Here is a 21,657-nt window from a genome sequence, read left to right as displayed (position 1 = left end):
GTTCTAATATTTTTATCCTTTAACAAGAAGAAAAAAACAGTCTAATAATAAAAAGCAAAAGAGAAAAGTGGTCATTTAAAAATATCATCCATATGTACATGAAGAAAATTGGAGAACAGTGATGCTGATACTTCTGGCTGAATAACAGAAAGGAAGGAAGGGAGGAAGGAAGGAAAAAAAGATGGTAATCTTAGTTATTAGGTTGGTGCAAAAGTAATTGTCGTTTTTGCCATTAAAAATTACCAAAACCACAATTATTTTTGCACCAACCTAATACAATTCACTGGAATCTGAGTCAAGATGTCACAATATACTCACATATATAATGTAATAAAGGGAAAAAGAAGTAAAGGTCAAATAATGTAGCATTCATTTGTCATAAATGAATTCTATTCATACCTGTCATAAATGACAGGTACACAGATATCAGGACTTCCAGTATTGTGTTATTAATATATGTTACTTTAGTGAAAAATATCATAAACATTCCTTGGAAGCATTTTCATCAAAATTGCACATGTAACAAAATTGTATATGTAACCTACATGCAATTCCACAAACCATAAAGCCAAAAAATTATAACTCTCCTCTGCTGAATTTTAGTTTTATTATGAGTTAAGTAAGTTCTTATATACCGTTTCCCTAATCAGCTTAAAAAACTTATCACCTGCCTCAGTTAATTAACATACAGTCATTCCTCTGTATCCTTGAGGGATCAGTTCCAGGAACCTCCCTCCCACTGATATCAAATCCATACATGATCAAGTGTCTTATATAAAATGCTGCAATATTTGCATATAACCTATACACATTGTCCTGTATACTTTAAATCATCTCCGGATTTCTTATAATACCTTATACAATGCCTACGCATCACTTCATTCATATAGATTCAATGTGGTACTCCATGCAAGAAATTCAACTTTTCCTTTTTTAAAACTGTGAATTTTTTTTTTTGGCTTGAATGTTCTCAATCTGTGGTTGGTTGAATCCACAGATGCAGAACCCAGGGATATGGAGGCTGACTCTAAGTTACAGCTACAAGACCTCTGACTACAGAGAACCAGCAGGCATTCATAGGAAGTGGCTCTCCCGGGAGGAGAAGTAAGAATAAAGACTCTTCTATCTTAACATATAAAGGAGGGCCTGCCACCCACGGAGGCTCTGAATCCCTTCTCAACGACAATTATAAAGAATATCATATCATTTTATATGAGGCAGTCATGCCATATTTTTAAGAGTATTTAGCAAAATGGCCTAATTTAATTAACATCTTAACAAACACAATCATTTAAAATCTCCAAAAGGAAGCTACAAGAATAGTGATAACTTTATATCAATGTAGATGCTTCGAATAGTTTGTCCCTTTAAGTGTTCACAATTATTCTATAAAACGGTAAAATGGACATTATGCTAGTATCTACATTCCATGCTTGGAGAAACAGGTACATCCCAGGTCACACAGCTGGGATTCACATTGGTCTGTGCAACAAAAAGCCTGGGCTCACCCACTCCACTACGTGGCTCCTTCTGCTCTCACAGGCTTATCAAGACCTCTAAAAACAGCACTGAGGTTGGATGACATGTCCATTATTTTTGGAGAAAAATGACAGAATAAAATTAGAAATGTACATCAGAATGTTAGAAAGCACTGTAAAATGCTCAACAATATTTAATAAATGAATAAATGGATCTTTACCTACTTTATCACTTAGTGTTTATTAGCTACCATCTTGGGGATAAGCCATCTTATATGTTTTAAAGCATTATATAGAAAGCATTTTAAATACTTATAGCAAGGATGTATAATCTCCAGACTGGGAGAAAGCTGGTTGTGTCACCGCTATTATGAAAGCCACAAAGCCCCAACTCTAGAAGCCAAATACATAGCAATGCTACAAAGTAAAAGAAGTAAGGGCTGCTTTGCCACAAGTAACAAAGATGAAACACTAATCTTGGGCCCTGACGGATCCCACCCTAATGTCAGGACTGCTCAGGCATTCAAGAAGTTATAGTACTAAATGCTTTGCAAATATGTGAATATTGCCTTTTTTGGAGATAAACCTCATAAAAGAGTGAATTCACATTTTATTTATGGATCTTAACATACCTTTATTTATAGCAAACCTTTGCACAGTATCATCCAAAATTTCTAAATTTCGGTAAATAATAAAACCAGCCTATAAAAAAACAGAAAAATTTAAAAAGTATGCTAAAGATCACCGAAATAAAACAGTAAGTCCCATCTTCAGAAAAATCGGAGAATGATTCACAAAGCACCCAAACATGGAATTCAACCTATTATGTGACACAAATATCAATATGTCCTCATTTAATAATCATACCAATTGTGAAAATTGAGAAAGTAAGCTGTCTAAGCCTTAAAAGTTTGTTTTCACTTTTTCACACTCAATATCACACACAATATCCAAATAAAATAACCTATAATGGAATCTAACAAAATGCAATCTAGTAAGAGAAATCCTACTTAAATCAGCTGAGAATGTTAGTCTCAAGTTTGGGGATATCTTTTAAAGGAAAATTATCATCCAATTTCCTTAACAAAAGTGAATTGTTTGCTGGTTACAATTCAAAGGAGTTTCCATTCCTTTGATAAATGCAAAGGAGAAACAATAAAATATTCATCTACAAATGAAAGCATGAGTTAGGAGAAAACAAATTCACTGTGGAATAAAATATGTTTCTTAAAAAACACACAATAGTGCCATATATAAAGATAAGCCCAGATTTCACTACATACAAACACATAAATATAAAAATATATCTAATGGCAGCAACAAGCTAAATTCAGAGGCAATTTTTCTAAAATTTCACCACATTTTATATATAAGAAATAAGGCCAGTTTCAAAATAGAAACTGTACTATAATTATTTTCATTCTGAATTGTTTATATATCAAATCCATCATCAGTACTATTTATGCTTGCTCAGCCTGGATTTATTAGCCTTTCATGTTTTCAGCAAGTTCACATTTTTTTAACATATAAATTAGACATTAATTTGGCTTCATGACAATGAAAATAACTAGCATTGAACAATCTGTTGATTGGTACTTGCTAATTAATATCGAGAATGAACAGTTTCACTAAATGTCTTCCGAAGCATTTTTCAATGCCAAATTGATATAAAATATTTTGGTAGAGTTTCTGCCACTACTACAATAAAATTTTTCTAAAGTCATTTATAATAATGTTTTTAAAACACATCACAATTTCTAAAGATTTTTAAGCACGTACATAAGCATCAGTGGCTGCATACAGTTTCTGGTCCTCAGTGAGAGGAAATTTACTCCAATTGCTACAGCGGATAGACTTGTCTTTCAGGAGCTGTTTACCTAAGAGGTGCTTAACCAGACTGTTGAGGCTCCAGGTCTCTGTACATTTCAGCTAGAAATGATGAAAATGCAACACAGTAAAATCAGTTCCTGTTTTCAGGTATTACCAAATGACATCAAATGAACATACTACAAATAAAATTAGGAAATGTTATAACAAAATACAACCCACAGATAGCCTTCAACAAATTCCCTGTCACTAAAAGCCTCATATGCAGTCCACATTGTAAGAATTTAATTCTAGAATTTCCCTAATGTAGGTATTAAAATTCTTGGACTTTAAAAATACTGTTCATGAAAAAAAGTTGGTTAGTAGGCTTTCTACCTCCCAGCCAAATGAATACTTGGCTAAATATGAGAATTTAATTTAATGACTTCATTAATAAAATATGTGAAATATAGGTGATGGAATTAATAGCCAAACTTCCACTAAGAGCACTGTATCACAAGAGCTCCATTATGCTCTTAAAAAAAATTTTTTTTTAAGTTACTGGTATACATGGATTAAAAATATACACCTAAAACACAATTTTACATTTGCAAATATATGAAAGCGAAAGAGTACCAAGAACTGGGAGGAAGGGAAAGAGAAGGCTTGCTTAAAGAAACTGTGTAATCCCAGCACTTTAGGAGGCTGAGGCAGGTGGATCATGAAGTCAGGAGATCAAGACCATTCTGGCTAACACAGTGAAATCTCGTCTCTACTAAAAGAAAATACAAAAAATCAGCTGGGTGTGGTGGCATGCCTGTAGTCCCAGCTACTCAGGAGGCTGAGGCAGGAGAATCGCTTGAACCCAGGAGGCAGAGGTTTCAGTGAGCCAAGATTGCACCACTGCACTCCAGCCTGGGCGACAGAGCAAGACTCTGTCTCAGAAAAAAAAAAAAAAAAGAAAAAAAGAAACTGTCTGCTGGCCAGATGCAGTGGCTCACGCCTGTAATCTCAGAACTTTGGGAGGCTGAGGCAGGCAGATTACCTGAGGTCAGGAGTTCGAGATCAGCCTGACCAACATGGAGAAACCCCGTCTCTACTAAAAATACAAAATTAGCTAGGCGTGGTGGTGCATGCCTGTAACCCCAGCTACTCAGGAGCCTGAGGCAGGAGAACCACTTAAACCTGGGAGGCGGAGGTTGCAGTGAGCGGAGATCGCAACATTCCACTCCAGCCTGGGCAACAAGAGCGAAACTTCATCTCAAAAAAAAAACAACAAAAAAAAAACTCTATGCCAAGACAGTGGATTAGAACTAAAGGTTTTCCATTGTGGAAAACTATGTAGCAATTCCTCAAAGACCTAAAGAAAGAAATACCATTTGCCCCAGCAATCCCATTACTGGGTATATATCAAAAGGAATATAAATCATTCTGTTATAAAGACACATGCACGCATATGTTCACTGCAGCACTATTTACAATAGCAAAGACATGGAATCAGCCTAAATGCCCATCAATGATAGGCTGCATAAAAAAAAATGTGGTACATATACACCATGGAATACTATGCAGCCATAAAAAAAACAAGATCATGTCCTTTGCAGTGCCTCCAGGCACTGGAGGCCATTATCCTTAGAAAACTAACACAGGAATGGAAAAGCAAATACCATATGTTCTCACTTATAAGTGGGAGCTAAATGATAAGAAAACATGGACACATAGAGAGGAACAACACACACTGTGGGAGGTGGAGGGTGGGAGGAGGGAGGAAGAGAATCAGGAAAATTAACTAATGTGTACCAGGCTTAATACCTGGATGATAAAATAATCTGTACAATAAACCCCCATGACACAAATTTACCTGTGTAACAAACATGCACAGGTACCCCTGATCTTGAAACAAAAATTAAAAAAAAAAAACTAAAAGTTTTCATTAAAGAACATTCACTTGAACTTTTTTATTGCTAGAAAAACATTATATAACAAGCTTTTTCAAAAAAATCTAACATTCAGGTAGAAAGTATATTCTGTGTAACACAAAATTATCTTCATTATGAAAATTATATATAGATTGCTTTTACCTTTTTATTGGCAACATCTGTCAACTCCACAAAATTCTTCAATTTGATATCAAAGTCACGTAGAAGTTTCCACTGATCTCCTTCAATTCCTACACCTGCCTTTTTAACTGCTTTATTTTCAAGCAACATTTTTAATCCCTGGGGAAAAACTGTAACATTTTCTTGTTATTTCCATAAGTTCTGTCAAGTATGATGGATTTATGTCCTACTTCTTATACATACCGTGTTTATGTTTAAATTTGTATTTAACAGGAATTTTAAATTCAGAAACACATTCACCTTGAGTATTTCTTAACTAAAGCAAACAGTCCTGATTGATAAATGACAAGAAAAAATAATCAGTTTGAATGCCACTCCTGCTAGCAATAGCAGGACATATCCTGGTCATTTAGCCTCTTAAAATTTCAGTTTTCTCTTCTCTAAAACAGAAAAAATGTCAATGCCTCACAGGTATGTTGTGAAAATTAAATAAAACAAGGAATGTGAGTGAATCAGGTAGAACATAAATACTTAAATAAATTTGAGATAATGAGAGAACAGCCAGCTAATAAAAGAACTTAATTTTATAGGGATAAAGTTGACATATTACAATTATCAGTCATATAAAAATGAAATGAAGAGATACCAACCTGACATGGAAGAAATGTGGAACAAGTAACATTTGCTCTCAGAAACACACAACTGAATTAGTGCAACTTTGCCAAGTTTCCCTTTATTGTATAATGGTGGCCACTCCATGTCAAATCCCACCACATCCCCATCTGATAGACTCATGCTAAAGGGAGAAAAATAGTGTAAATTAATTATGTTAAAATTTTAAACTTCTGCATAACTAAAGACATAATTCAAAAATTAAAAGGCAACCACAGACTGTTCAAGTTATCTGCAGCACATACAACTGATAATGAACAGCCAGAAAATATGCAAAATTTCTTGAAAAATAAGAAAAGACAAATTATTCAGCAGAAAAATGGAGAAAAATATGAACAGGTAATTCCCAAAAGAAAATCCAAATGACCAATAAATCCAAAAGATATGGCCAGGTATGGTGGTTCACCCTTGTAATCCCAGCACTTTGGGAAGTCAAGGCAGGAGGACTGCTTGAGACTAGGAGTTTAAGACCAACCTGGGCAACACAGCATGTCTCTACAAAAAAAAATTAAAAATTAGCTGGGCTTGGTGGCACACACCTGTAGTCCCAGCTACTTAGGAAGCTGAGGCAGGAGGATCACTTGAGTCCAGGAGTTCGAGGTTAGCGTGAGCTATGATCGCATCACTGCACTTCAGCCTGGGTAAAAGTGCAAGACCCTGTCTCTAAGAGAAACAAAAATAAAAAATAAATTTTAAAAATCCAAAAAATAAGTGAAGACACTACTTCTCACTAGAAGTCAAAGAAATGCAAATTAAGTCTACATGATTTCACATCTATCTGATTGGTAAAAATTAAAGTTTCAGAATGCCACGTGTTAAGAGGATATCTATCGGTGATGAATGTATAAATTGGTAAAATCCTTTTGGAAAAAAACTTTGACAACGACAATATCTGGTTGAAGGTGCATAAACAGTATGATCTGGCAAGTTTTGTCACAAATAAATGAAACCCTCAGATGTGTACAAACAGACGTGTTTAAGAATGTGCATTGCAACACTGTTCCTACCGGCAAAAATTAGAAACAAACTAAATTTCTATTAACAAGAGAATGGATTGAACCAACTGTTGCATAATGAAACACTGTAAGATGTAACAGTTAAAATGTAACTACACAGATCAACAAGAAAAATTCTCAAAAACATAGTGTTGTGTAAAAAAGACAAGTTACAGAGTACACACAGTTTGTTAGCATTTTTTAAAGTTTTTAAACGGGCAAAATAACATTATATAATATTTTCAGATATAAAATTATTAAGTACTATCATAAAATACATGTGAGCAGCCAGTGGCTCACGCTTGTAATCCCAGTGATTTGAGAGACCAAGGCAGGAGGATCACTTGAAGCCAGGAGTTCAAAACTAGCCTGGGAAACATAGTGAGACCCTGCCTTTAAAAAATATAAATAAAAAAATTAGCCAGGCATGGCAGCACATACTGGTAGTTCTACCTACTTGAGAGGCTGAGGCGAAAGGATCACTCGAGCCCATAAGGTTGAGGCTGCATTGAGTATGACCTCGCCACCGCACTCCAGCCTGGATAACAGAGCAAGACCCTGCTTTATTAAAAAGAAAAAAAAATGCACAAAACTCATAGAAGTTATCTCAGAGGGGCACAGGGGGAGAATCAGAAAGAACGAACATGGGGCTTCAGCTGTATTTTATTGTTTCATTTCTTAATAAAGAACTGAAGAAAACAGGCCAGGCGCAGTGGTTCACGCCTGTAATCCCAGCACTTTGGGGGGCCAAGACAGCCAGACTGCTTGAGTCCAGGAATTTGAGACCAGCCTGGGCAACAGGGCAAAAACCCCATCTCTATAAAAAATATATATAAAAATTATCTGGGCGTGATGGTGCATGCCTGTAGTCTCAGCTACTCAGAAGGCTGAGGCAGGAGGATCACTTGAGCCCAAAAGGCAGAGGTTGCAGTGAACCAAGATCACACCACTGTTACTCCAGCACGAGCAACAGAGTGAGACCCTATTAAAAAAAAAAATGGAAGAAAATTAAGATTTGATAAACAAAGTGGGAGGAATATGCATATTTATTATATTGTTATCTATTGTTGTTGATACTTGCCTATTTAATAGTTGTTAACAATTGAAAATATATTTTAAAAATAAAAGAAACTCACCTTCTGCTTCAGGCCAACATGATATAACAAGGGAGGCCAGACTCACCCTCCCACCACAAACAAATCTAAACTTGGATGAAACATATAAAACAACTGTTTCGGATACTAGACAACAGGCAGTACAGGACTATGATCTCCAAGGGAAGGGAAATGAAGGGTGAACCTTACAGTTGCCCCACATTCTTCCTGGGACCCACTGCAGACGACATAACAGGGAGAAGAATCCCAAGGAGAGCAATGAGTTGGGGAGACAAGAGTTTAGAGCCCTGGAAGCTGAAGGACCTGGAACTCACGGGGCAGCGTTCTGGAGAGCAGGAAGCTAGGCAGGAAAAGAGCTCCAGAAATCTTCCTAAGGGACTCCTTTGGTCTTTGCAGAATACGAAGACAAGCACTCATAGACTAAAACTCTATGGGGCTGGGCAAACAACCGTAAGCTGAATGATTCTCAGGACGGACTTACACAAAGGTAAGAGGCATTAAAGCTCTGAAAAGTCAGAGAAGAGATCGTTGATCACCAGAGGCAGTCAATAAAGACTCCAGAAGGGTCACATCTTATTATAGGCCTAAATTACCCTTAGACTAAAGGGAAACGTAGACTTTCCCTCATCAAGCTTGAAAACAAGCCTCAAAACAAGTTACTTGAAGTTGATCTTCAAGTAACTTAGATGTCTGACAAAGTTCCTTTCTTTAAAGGAAAACAATAAAATCTAACATTCCACAAAGTAAAATCACAATGCCTAATTTAAAAAAAAAAATTAACAGCTGTAAGAATAAACAGGAAAATATGACCCATAACCAGGAGAAAAATCATTCAATAGAAAGAAAAAATCCTAGAATAATGGAATTAACAGACAAGTACATTAAAACAGCTATTAAAAATATGCTAAATATGTTCAAGAATTTTGAAAGAAACACGAATAATGAGAGCTAAAAGGGAAAAAAAAATTAAGAATGAAATGGAACTTCTAGAGATAAACAAAATATGTAGTATCTAAAAAAGAAATTCACAGGATGGTATAAACAGACCAGACATTACAGAAGAAAAAAATATAAGTGAACTTGAAGACAGGAAACGAAACTACTCAAGCTATTCAAAATGAAGCACAGAAAGAAAAAAAGGAAGAAGAAAAGACTGAAAGGAAAGAGCCTCGGTGGCCTGTGACACAGTATCAAGCAATCAAACTTGTGTGTACTAAAAGTCCCAGAAAGAGAAAAGAATAACAGGATAGGAGGAAAAAAGAGCTGAAGACATTTTTCAAATCTGATTAAAGGTATAAGCCCACAGATCAAAAAAATTCAATGAACTCCAAGCCGAATAAACACCAACCACATTACACAAGGGCACATCATAATCAAATTGTTGGAAACCTGTGGTGGCAAAACTTTAAAGTGTCCAGAGGAGGGGAAAGCAAACACAAAAACTCTACCTGCCTTTTATAAAATACATACAAGTCATCAAAACTACAATTCTTCAAGTCACTTGTGCTAATTGCCTTCAGATATGACATACTATAGTGATGCTGAAGGTAAAATGGTAGAGTTAATATGTAATCATAAACAACAGATTTTACCTCCTCTGTGAAACTAATTCAGTATAATGAGTCCCAAAGTGGCCAGATAACTGTAGTAAAAGTAAAAACACTTGAATGTTATTTCTAGCTTATATCTATACCAGAAGACCATTAATAAATAGCTTAACCTACCTCTGCCTTTTGTTTGTTTGTCTGTCTGTTTGAGACAGGGTCTTGCCCTGTTGCCCATGCTGGAGTGCAATGGTGTGATCAAGGCTCACTGCAGCCTCAACCTCTCAGGCCCAAAACCTAGGCCTCCTGAATAGCTGGGACCACAGACACCTGGTTAATTTTTAAATTTTTTTGTAGAGATGGGGGTCTTACTATGGCTGGTCTCAAACTCCTGGGCTCAAGCGATCCTCCTGCCTTGGCCTCCCAAAGTGTAGGGATTATAGGCATGAGCCACTGTGCCCAGCACCTCTGCTTTTTTTAACCCAATACATAACAAATTTTTTTTCTTTTTTTTTTTTTAAAAAGACAGGTATAACCACTTCAAAAAAGATCTGAATGAATTCCTTATTACTCGTTTTATGCTTTGAGAGCCTTATATTGCATTATTGCAGTCCTAATTTTACAAGGCAACCTTTAAAAGTACTAACAGACATTGCTAATGTTTTTTTTTGTTTGTGGGGGTTTTGTTTTTTTTGGGGGGGGGATTTTTTTTTTTTTGAGACAGAGCCTCGCTCTGTCGCCCAGGCTGGAGTGCAGTGGCGCAATCTTGGCTCACCGCAACCTCTGCCTCCCAGGTTCAAGCGATTCTCCTGCTTCAGCCTCCTGAGTAGCTGAGACTACAGGCGCACACCACGACACCCGGCTAATTTTTTGTATTTTTAGTAGAGACAGGGTTTCACCATGTTAGCCGGGATGGTCTCGATCTCCTGACCTCGTGATCCACCTGTCTCGGCCTCACAAAGTGCTGGGATTACAGGCCTGAGCCACCGTGCCTGGCCTCAAATGTTTAGTTAGAATATTTTTTAAGGATCATTTGCTACAATTGTTGCTAATTAAACACAACAGGGCCAATCATAGCCATTATTCAATATTACTATGTTGATATTTTTAATGAAATATAAAGGTGCATTTAAAGGTTAAATAATTTTTGCATTTTTTTCCCCTAAATTGGTAAAATAAACAAAGTATGCTCAGTAGCTCTATATGTAACATCTTAAGTACTGAAAGTTAAAAAACTGTCGTGCTCGCTTCAGCAGCACATATACTAAAGAAGTTAAAAAAAAAACTGTCTGAAGTAATAGAAAAGCTTATGAATGAACAAACTGACAGATTACAAATTAATTCAGTGACTTTTTATTTGAAATGTAAAACTTGGTGATAGTCTATACATAGAAATAATTATCTATTGAACACACCTCACTTGTAAAACTCAGTATATTCACAAACATTACCATAATAGTACCTTCTAAGGGTCCAAATTCAAATAAAATCAGGAAATTCAAATCACTTACCTAATATCTTCTGACAGGAAAGAGCAATCACTAGCGTCATAACTATACACAATGGATCCAGTGAATTCTAAGAAGGGAAGGTCGTCTTCAAAAACACTCTTCCGAACACATGCCTTAAGTTTAGTAAATTTCAAAACAGGCACAAAGTTCACATAAAATAACAAATGTTCACTGAAATAATACAGTTCACTGAAGCATTCAATTTATAGTTCTAAGTTTTATCAATTAATGTTTTATAAACTAATGAAGTCATAAAGAAAACTTAACAAAGAAAAAACCATCCCATTGTAAAATTATTTCTCCTAACAAGTTTATTTTCAAACCTCTAATCCCATTTTCATAAAAGCATTTATTTTCCTGAGATTTTTTTCTGGTAATTATATTCGTATTGTAGCTGTAATAATAATGTTGCCTTAAAATGCTGAAGACTGGCTGGCAAACAAAAAACTCAACAAAGTTAATGTTGTCTAAATTATCTGAACTAGAACAAACTGGTAAAGTCAACCCAAAAAAGAGAAAATATACAGTAAGAATTCTCATTTTGTAAACCCAATTAAAGTTTATTCCAGTTTACCCTTTCAACAACTAGGTCCTGGTGCATTTAGACAACAGCAACTCTGACCTAAACAATGACTTGAAGTTTACAAGTAACAACTGACTCTTTGCACAGTCAAATATAAATTAAATTTCCCACCCGAAAGAACAGTCAATGAACAACATACCTTTCTTTCTTCTACAGCACATCTTTTATTCTGCACATTCATCCATTCAGGACATTTCCGCTGCTGTGGAGCTGTTTCCAATTTTTTTTCATTCATCTTTGAAATGTCCTATTTGCAGTCCAAAAAACAATGTCTTCATGGGTAAATACAAAACAACATCTGGAAGAAAACTGAGAGGTAGTACTGTCAATATGAATGAAAACCAAACATACATATTTAAAGTAAGTTATGACACCTAGGTCCAAGCATAGCTTATAAGAGCTAGAATCATAAAACAGATACAATATGCTGCATCTAATAATTATACATTTAGTATTTCTTCCTCTTAAAACAAATCAGCATTTTAATTGACTTGTATAATTCTGGTAGTTTCAAAATTATATTATCCTATGTCTTTTATTCTTTCTCAAGAATAACCTTACCTCACTATCAATGAAAATTCTTGGGTATATGAATCATTATGAATTCCTGACATTTTAAATTTTCTACATGATTATTCTGTCTTAAGATCTAAGTAAATTCAGCAAAACTATTAGATTTATTCACAAATCTACTCAAAGACTTAATTTTGAAGACAGACAATATCTCTTCTATATTAAGGATTTTTATTTTGCTCCTCGCCTAGTAAGTGAACAAATTTCCCTAAGAATGAGTTTTTTAGAGGATTTTTAAAAATTCTGTTAATATCTTTGAGGGCACTCATCAATGTAAACCAACATTCAATTACAATTAAAGAAAATACAGTGAATAAGAATCTCTCAAAGGTGGTTTGTTAATAGTAAAATGGATCCGTACCCTGATATGACTCATACTCAATTGAAATAGCCTTAGTTCAAGGCTTAGCTCTTAGCAAATTCCTCAAACTTCAACTTTAGTTCCTATTTGTAATAAGGAGGTAGCAGTTTTTTTGTTTTTTTGTTTTTTGTTTTTTTTTGAGACGGAGTCTTGCTGTGTCGCCCAGGCTGGAGTGCAGTGGCACGATCTCAGCTCTCTGCAAGCTCCGCCTCCTGAGTTCACGCCATTCTCCTGCCTCAGCCTCCTGAGTAGCTGGGACTACAGGAGCCCGCCACCACGCCCGGCTAATTTTTTGTATGTTTTAGTAGCGACGGGGTTTCACCATGTTGGCCAGGATGGTCTCAATCTCCTGACCTCGTGATCCGCCCACCTCGGCCTCCAAAGTGCCGGGATTACAGGCGTGAGCCACCATGCCCGGCCCAAGAGGTAGCAGTTTTTAATGTAACACTGAAGAGTCTCATGATGAAACAGGATGTTAATTACATTAACTATTTATGATTTGAGGATAGTTTGTTGTATTTGATATATAACAATATAAATTCTGACAAAATTAAACAACATTCAGCAACTATCCCAAGCACGAATCAGAAACTGAAAATACTGGTAATTTATGGAACAAAAAATTTTAAAGAATACTTTATCAAACAAATTTTCCATATAGAACAAACTCCATCGCTATTGTGCATTGGGAAGGAAAGGGTTAACAGAGCACGTTTGTAACTCATTCTTTCACCACTAGGGGAGAGAGACTGAAAGACCTCCACCAAAGTTCCCAGTAAACATCCCAATGACATCAAACCAGAAGGCAGCTAAGGGTCTTTATTAGTAGAAAAATACCAAACAGTCCATATCTAGAAAATGTTGGCAAGAAAGAGTTCAGCTATCTAGATTGTTTATTGTTAATAAGCCTGGAATTATGGATTTATTAATTTATGCTTGAAAACGTGGGGTAGTCAAATAAACCACATAATTAAAAATAATAATGCAGGAGTCCCAAAACCAACACAACTTCCTTTGTGCAATGTTTTAGCAAATATTGCTTAAAACTAGTGTGTTAATACAAAACTACAACGTGTCCTAATGCAAAAGAAAGGTACATTTCTGTAATTTGTTTCTCACGGTTTGGGACTCAAAAATAGAATGTTCTGTCTGCAATTGGTGCTTGCCTATATTCACAGAATCATGACCAAAGTTTGCCGATGGGTACAACTCAACTCTTGGGGTTGCCACATGCATCATATGTAGTGAAAAAATACGTAAAATACATATGCTTTATTAACTGTAATGCATTTTATATATGTCACTGGTTATCAATAAGTGTATATTTTGTCACAAATTCAAAATCCTTGACAGGAGAAGTCAAAAACTGATCCCAGATTATATAAGTAAAATCAGTTCTTAATCTTAAAATATATATTTATAAAGCTGGAAAACAAATTTCTGCTATACTTAGAGTAGACCTCATTGGCAAAATGCCAGAAAACTGAGGTTTCCACAAATAACACAAACTTTATAAAAACACCTGTAGACTTCTGAAATTTTGTAAGTAATTCATTTACACTGCCAAAACAGAAATAAACTTCAATAACTCTTTCCTTCTATCTATAATGCTAAAATCATTTTAATTTGAAATATATAATTTTTTAGATGTAAATACTCTTTTGCATGCAAAATTCTATCTAGATAATTCCAGGCAAAGAATTTGAATGTAAATTTGTTTACAAACCTAACATCCTTGTCAAATTTACTTGTATCTTGAGATAGATAAAAAGCACACAGAAAATTAATGTTGTGGAATAATTTGCAATAGGGAAATCCTTTACCATACATGAGGACTGTAATTCCTGATGAGGTAAAGGTTATTCTCGGTCAAATTCACAGCATAAAATAATTTTTTATTTACATATGTACTCACTATGTCGTTGAGCATGTATGACTTTGACATGTCTTTTTCTAAAATCATGTCTTTTAGCTTCTGCACAGCAAATCAGAGTGAACAGACAATCTACAGAATGGGAGAAAATTTTTGCAATCTATCCATCTGACAAAGGTCTAATATCCAGAATCTACAAGGAACTCAAACAAATTTACAAGAAAAAAAAACAAAGAATCCCATTAAAAAGTGGGCAGAGGACGTGAACAGACACTTCTCAAAAAGACATTTATGCAACCATCAAACATGAAAAAAAGCTCAACATCACTGATCAGTAGAGAAATACAAATCTTTTTTGTATACAAATCAAAACCATAATGAGATACCCTCTCATGCCAGTCAGAATGGCGTTTATTAAAAAATCAAGAAACAACAGGTGCTGGCAAGGCTATGGAGAAATAGGAATGCTTTTACACTGTTGGTGGGAATGTAAACTAGTTCAACCATTGTGGAAGACAGTGTGGCAATTCCTCAAAGACCTAGAACCAGAAATACCATTTGACCCTGCAATCCTATTACTGGGTTATACAATTATCTTACTGGCTATATACCCAAAGGAATATAAATCATTCTATTATAAAGATACAAGCACACACGTGTTCACTGCAGCACTATTCACAATAGCAAAGACATGGAAAAAACCCAAATGCCCATCAATGATAGACTAGATAAAGAAAATGTGGTACATATACAATGGAATACTATGCAGCCATAAAAAGGAACACGATCATGTACTTTGCAGGGACATGGATGGAACTGGAATCCATTATCCTCAGCAAATTAACAAAGGAACAGAAAACCAAATACCACATGTTCTTACTTGTAAGTGGGAGCTGAACAATGAGAATACATGGGGAACAACACACACTGGGTCCTGGAGGAGGGACAGCATCAGGAAAAACAGCTAATATATGCGGGGCTTAATACCTAGGTGACAGACTGATAGGTGCAGCAAACCACCATGGCACATTTACCTATGTAACAAACCTGCACGTCCTGCACACGTATCCTGGAACTTAACATAAAATTAATTTTTTTAAAAAACATGTATTTTGTCATTTCATAATGCTTCATATTGTACCTTTAAAGGATTTTAAACCCCCCTTTAAAATAACGTATTATGATTTGCTTTGGTTTGGACTTTTTCTGAAATCTTATCTACCTACTACTATCTATAATTTTTCAACCTTTATCATTATTTTAAAGGCTGTCTGGAATTTTTGTTGTTGTTTTGTTGCTTAATTTTGGTTTTGGCCAAGCGCAGTGGCTCATGCCTGAAATCCTAGCACTTTAGGAGGCTGAAGCAGGAGGACTGATTGAGGACAGGAGTTCAAGACTAACTTGGTCAACATAGTGAGATCCCATCTCTTACAAAAAAAAAAAATTTTTTTTTATTTTGAATGGCTTAATTGGAATATATTTGTCTTTCAGTATGGAAATGAAAATTAATCTCATTCACAGGTGGTATAAAAAGTTGTTTTCCCTTTCACCTTACTTTCATTAGTTACTTTCTTCAGTTTCCTCTTTTTCTTTTTCCATTTTTTTCTGACTTGATGAAATTATCATGCATTCCCTTTTCCTCATTATTAATGTTAAAATGCATTGGGTTTATGCTACACTCTACTCCTGACCAAGACTTTTTAACAATATTTTCTTCGAATTCTACATAGTAACCACTACAAAGAAGCAAATGACAAAAGAGAAGGCTTTGCTCTCATAGACTGAAAACTCCTTTTTCACCACTAACCAGTATTCCAACAACTTAATCTCTTCAAATTATATGTATTTCAAGGGTGTAAAAATTCTTTAAGTCTAATAGCTTCTCCTTTTCTTTAATTTAGAAATATGTTAATTTATTCTGATGATTTAAGTAAGCTTTGAGTAAACGTGAACTTTTTTATATCAAGTATTTCAAAATAATATTAAAGCTTTGTCACAGACACACACTGACTTTTCTCTATTAGTACTATTAATTCTTCTTTAGGATTCAAATAACACCAATTAAACATTACTTATAAAAGCATTTTAACTTCACTTTTCCAAAGCTGAATTTTTGCTCTGAATCCATAAACTCTGTCATACACCTTAATGTATTTTCCACATGATCATTGCATTTTTTTACTGAGTGAATTCAAGTGCTCAAAATGTCAGTTAAGGATACCACTTTTTGAAGCCAGTAACTACACTTCAACAAATCTGCAAAGTAAGAATCACTCACATGGAATAATTTAAATTTTTCCTTTTCGCTTATAAATCTTCCTTTGGACTGTCCACATAATCAGTAATAAAATAGCTCATCGCATTTCTTCACCTAAAGGTGAAAAGAAGGTACTGTAGGAGCTTGGATTTAGTTAGGCTCACCATTTGAATTTTTAATGTAATCATTTAATGTGAAATTCCAAACCACAGGCAAGTTTTAATTTACAACTGCTTCTCCATGAATAAGACAACCTGTTACTTGGAATAAAGTTTTAGATTGAACTTAATGTAAAGCTTTTATATCTTCCTGTCATTACCTGTCCCAAACTTCCACTCTTTTTCCATAGTATCTTGTATGTTTCAAAGTATTCATTTACCTCTTCAAATATTTCATCCCCAGTTGGTTTGGGGACTTCTCTTTGCCAAGCAAATAATGTCTTCCAGTTCTTCAGGGATTCTATACAGTCTTCAAACTGAGGATCATTACAAATGTTTATGAATTCATATCTGAAATGAATGCCTTTTTGATTAAATAATCTTCTGGATTAGTGTTGTGTCTATGTCATTTGACAAATCTTCAATGTATCTTCTAATAGAATAATTGAAAATGGCAGCTCTTCAATTTTCTTTGCCTCATTGGTCCCAAACACAGTGTTCCAAACAGGCAGGAAAAAAGTAACAGCCTCAGCAACCCAGCGAGGTACCTGGGATTCATTAATTGTTCAACCCTATAACTAGCTTCTTGAGCTCAATCTGATTATCATGTTTATCAACCTCATATTAATAAATTATGACTAAATAATTAAGTATGGTACATCCATAAAACAGAACACTACACAGTCATTAAAAATAATGTTCTTATAATTATTCAAGTGAAAAAAGCAAATTAAAAAATTAAGGCATGGTGGCTCACATATGTAATCCCGGCACTTTGGGAGGCCAAGGCAGGCAGATGATTTGAGGCCAGGGGTTCGAGACCAGCCTGGGCATATGGCGAAACCCCGTCTCTACTAAAAATACAAAAATTAGGCATCCACAAGGTGGTGCACGCCTGTAATCCCAGTTACTCAGGAGGCTGAGGCACAAGAATCACTTGAGCCCAGGAGGCAGAGGTTTCAGTGAGCTGAAATCTTGCCACTGCACTCCACCCTGGGCAACAGAGCAAGACTGTCTCAAAAAGGAAATTAGACTCTAATTGTATAAAATAAATACGCGTGTGTGTTTGTGTGTAAGTCTGGAGCAATGTATATGAAAACATTAGTGGTTATCTCACAAATGCAAATGGTTTTTCATATACTTCTTTATACTTTTCTATATATTCCAACTTTTCTATAAGAACATGCATTCCTTTTAACAATCAGGGGACAAAAGTATGTCAATAAAATGGGAAAATAATTTTTTAACGAATAATCAAGGCTATATTTTTTCATACTATAGAACAAGGGCCAGCAATTTTTTTCTCTAAAGGGTTAGATAGTAACTGTTCTAGGCCTTACGGGCCAGACGATCTTTGTTAAAACTACTCAAGTTTGTCACTATAGCAAAGAAGTCATAAACAATACTTAAGCATAACAATGTTACAATGAAATTTTACCTATAGACACTGAAACCTGGATTTATTTAAATTTCATAAAATATTCTTCTTCTTTTGACTTTTCAACCACTGAAAAATGTAGAAACCATTTAGCACATAGTACAAAAACAAGCAGCAAGTCAAACATGACCCACTGCACACCTTACCAACTTTGACTACAGAACACAGATAAAATGTTCTAAAACTGAAAGTTCGAGGCTGGCATTATTAACAACCCATTGTGGTGATTTTTAATCTCCATAATGCATTCTAAAATATCAATAAGATATGCAACTTCTTGGTGAAGGCTTTTTGATAAATTAGTTGCAAAATGGTCCTCATGATAGCTAAATGAGTGGACCTATTCCATAAAGTTGGTAATACTAGTCAATTAAATGCTAAGAGATTATCTGTCAAAGTTGTGAACTCTGTTTTGGAAGAAATTCATCTTAAGTGATTCTATTTGACAGCATTTAGATATTGGGACAAGTTGTCTGCTGAAGTCACTTCTAGTTCATGTCAATAGAAATCACGCCAATAAGATTTTAGTTAGAACAAATTTAGAAAAATTAAGACCAATTACATTCCAAATTAGCTAAGAAAGGGTAGCTTTTTAATCACTTAACTTTTAAACCATACTCTACTTCACTCTGATAGAGTAGAAATTCACCTCAAGAGAACCGCATTTTCCACTTAGAATAGTGTCATCTTCTAGAAAATAGACAGATTTAACACCAGTCTCAAGAGGCCAGTCTCAAGAGAAAGTTGGGTTTTGGTGGATGAACTCAGAGATTTCTTTGTTCATAAAACCTCTAACTAGGTAAGGAAATTAATACCTACTGTTACCATGGTAACTGACTTGCCTAATTGCTTGAGGGCTAAACTGAATAAAGTATCCCACTCTTTTTGAAAAGCACTAAAAAAAAAAAATTGTCAAGTTATATGACACATACAGATAATAATCTGAAGTTCAGGAAAAAATTATTAGTTAAATAATGCAATGCTTAACTCTGCTAGCCCACTATACTGTTTAATGTGGAAAAATTTCCACTTACTATTTAAAACGGTTCAATTATATTTTATTCAAAATATGTAAAGGTTAATGTGATGAAATACACTGTTTTATAAATACCGACTACAATAAAAATGCAAGAATATTTATAATTACTCTGAAATTTGCTAACAAAATATCCTAAAAGAACAGTTGCAATACTTAAGTTACAATTTCAATTTGTCACATTGCGCATGTATGCAAATTTTACAAATATTCATTGAATTTCACAATGTTTCTCTGAAGAAGAAAGCTGTGTCTACATCACTTTGCACAAAGGAAAACTAATAAGAAAGACTAGCTGATTTTGCAAAAGTTATGCAGACTGCTCTAGTGTTGAAAATTATACTATGAAGAAGCAGGAAGTAGAGTGGAAAGAAATCTGGACTGAAAGTCAGAAAACTTAGGTTCCAATGCTGCTTTGTGTCAAAAAAAAAAAAAAAAAAAAGTATTCAAAACTTAGAAGACAAAGAGAGGGCAGTACGTCATTTCAATGGCATATAGGAGCACAAGCTCACCCAGCGATTATCAGTATTTCATTAGGGGACATATCTTTATTTGACTGGTTATTTACTAATAATTTTAAAACTCAGACTCTAATATCCACATGTTAAATAATAAATTTTGGTCTCATAAAAGGTGTAACTGAATCCTGTCCAGTAAAAAAGATAACCTCAAAGTCTATGGTTTTTATTACCCTATAACACAGCTTTGTATCTAACCTAGCAATCTTATTTCCAACTTTTTCCTCCAATGTCTATATTTATCTTTGCATCTCTCTGAACCAATGTTGTCATCCTGCTATGTTAATGTGTCATTAACACAACACATATGGCATGTGTTCATTCTATATTTGTACAAGAATTATCTTTAAATTATTTGGAAAATTCTGCTTTGACACTTGGTCACTTAGTATCCATGTGACCTTGGACGAGCCACTTTATTTTTCTAAATTTTCATTTCCTCATTTGTAAAATGGGATTATATTCCCATTATTATATTACTTGTCTTATGATATTATATCATTATTATATATTATATTATTTGCTTTCTTGACCACAAGATTAATGTAAAGATAAACAGCAATACATATGATGTCACTTCTTTTAAACTATAATTACACATGAGTTGGAATGATGACAGGACTAGTGATAGGTCTTTTACTGCTATTATACCTCATTCCCTATAGTATACTGGGATGCCTTTAGAGAGGTCAAGAATCTGTAGGTACAGATAAAAATAGCAAATCCATACGAATTAGATAAGATATATATATTCACTGACAGCTAATTAAGCACTGAAGTACTTTATAGGTAGAATATTCTTTCAAATTACAAATTCAAACAGAGAAGAGAAAATGGATTCATTTATCCAATGCTTCTTTCTGACCCATTGGACCTCACTCAAAAAAAGTACTGAATTTCGAAACACACCTCTTTTTTCTTTTTTTCTTTTCTTTTTTTTTTTTTTTTTTTTTTTTTGAGATAGAGTCTAGCTCTGTTGCTCAGTCACAGCTCACTGCAGCCTCAACCTCCCCAGGCTTAAGCAGTCCTCCCACTTAGCCTCTCAAGTAGCTGGGACTACAGGCACATGCCACCATGCCCAGTGAATTTTTGTATTTTTTGTAGAAATGGAGTTTCACCATGTTGCCCAGGCTGGTCTTGAACTCTTGGCCTCAAGCAATCCTCCCTACCTCAGCCTCCCAATGTGCTGAGATTACAGGTGTGAGCTACCTTGCTGGGCCTATTTTCTTTCTCTCTCTCTCTCTTTTTTTTTTTTTGTTTTTTTTGTTTGTTTGTTTTTTGAGACGGAGTCTCACACTGTCGCCCAGGCTGGAGTGCAGTGGGGTGATCTCGGCTCACTGCAAGCTCTGCCTCCCGGGTTCACGCCATTCTCCTGCCTCAGCCTCCAGAGTAGCTGGGACTACACGCACCCGCCACCATGCCCAGCTCATTTTTTTGTATTTTTTTTAGTAGAGACAGGGTTTCACCGTGTTAGCCAGGATGTTGTTTCTCTTTAACTATACTGCACAAACTATATTTAGGAGGTTTCCAACTAGCCTGACAAGAGAAATTCATATACTCATCTAACTTTTCATGTGTGTGGAAAAGAATATTAAAAACGAGATTTCAAGGATAAGTTACAAGACTGGATTAATAAGTGTTTTTCAAATATTCTGACACAGAAAGATTACAAAACCAAA

The 21,657-nt window shown here is 35.0% G+C and overlaps 1 protein-coding gene across 2 annotated transcripts in view; it reads right to left on the bottom strand.

The window, feature by feature from the left end:
• The window catches only part of WRN (WRN RecQ like helicase), a 152,687-nt gene that overhangs the window by 110,113 nt on the left and 20,917 nt on the right, over positions 1-21,657 (bottom strand). For both annotated transcript variants that reach the window (XM_003269548.3, XM_030817077.1), the window contains exons 2-7: positions 11,904-12,073; positions 11,182-11,294; positions 5,995-6,140; positions 5,366-5,514; positions 3,258-3,407; positions 2,111-2,180 (exon numbers count right to left, since the gene is read on the bottom strand). In XM_003269548.3, the coding sequence (XP_003269596.1) occupies positions 2,111-2,180; positions 3,258-3,407; positions 5,366-5,514; positions 5,995-6,140; positions 11,182-11,294; positions 11,904-11,999 (724 nt within the window). In that variant the 5' untranslated portion in view covers positions 12,000-12,073. The remainder of the gene's footprint in view (positions 1-2,110; positions 2,181-3,257; positions 3,408-5,365; positions 5,515-5,994; positions 6,141-11,181; positions 11,295-11,903; positions 12,074-21,657) is intronic.

The sequence above is a fragment of the Nomascus leucogenys genome, chromosome 8, assembly GCF_006542625.1.
Source record: "Nomascus leucogenys isolate Asia chromosome 8, Asia_NLE_v1, whole genome shotgun sequence".
NCBI lineage: Eukaryota > Metazoa > Chordata > Mammalia > Primates > Hylobatidae > Nomascus > Nomascus leucogenys.
The sequence above is the reverse complement of the archived record's forward strand: the minus strand, read 5'-3'. Positions and strand labels throughout refer to the sequence as shown.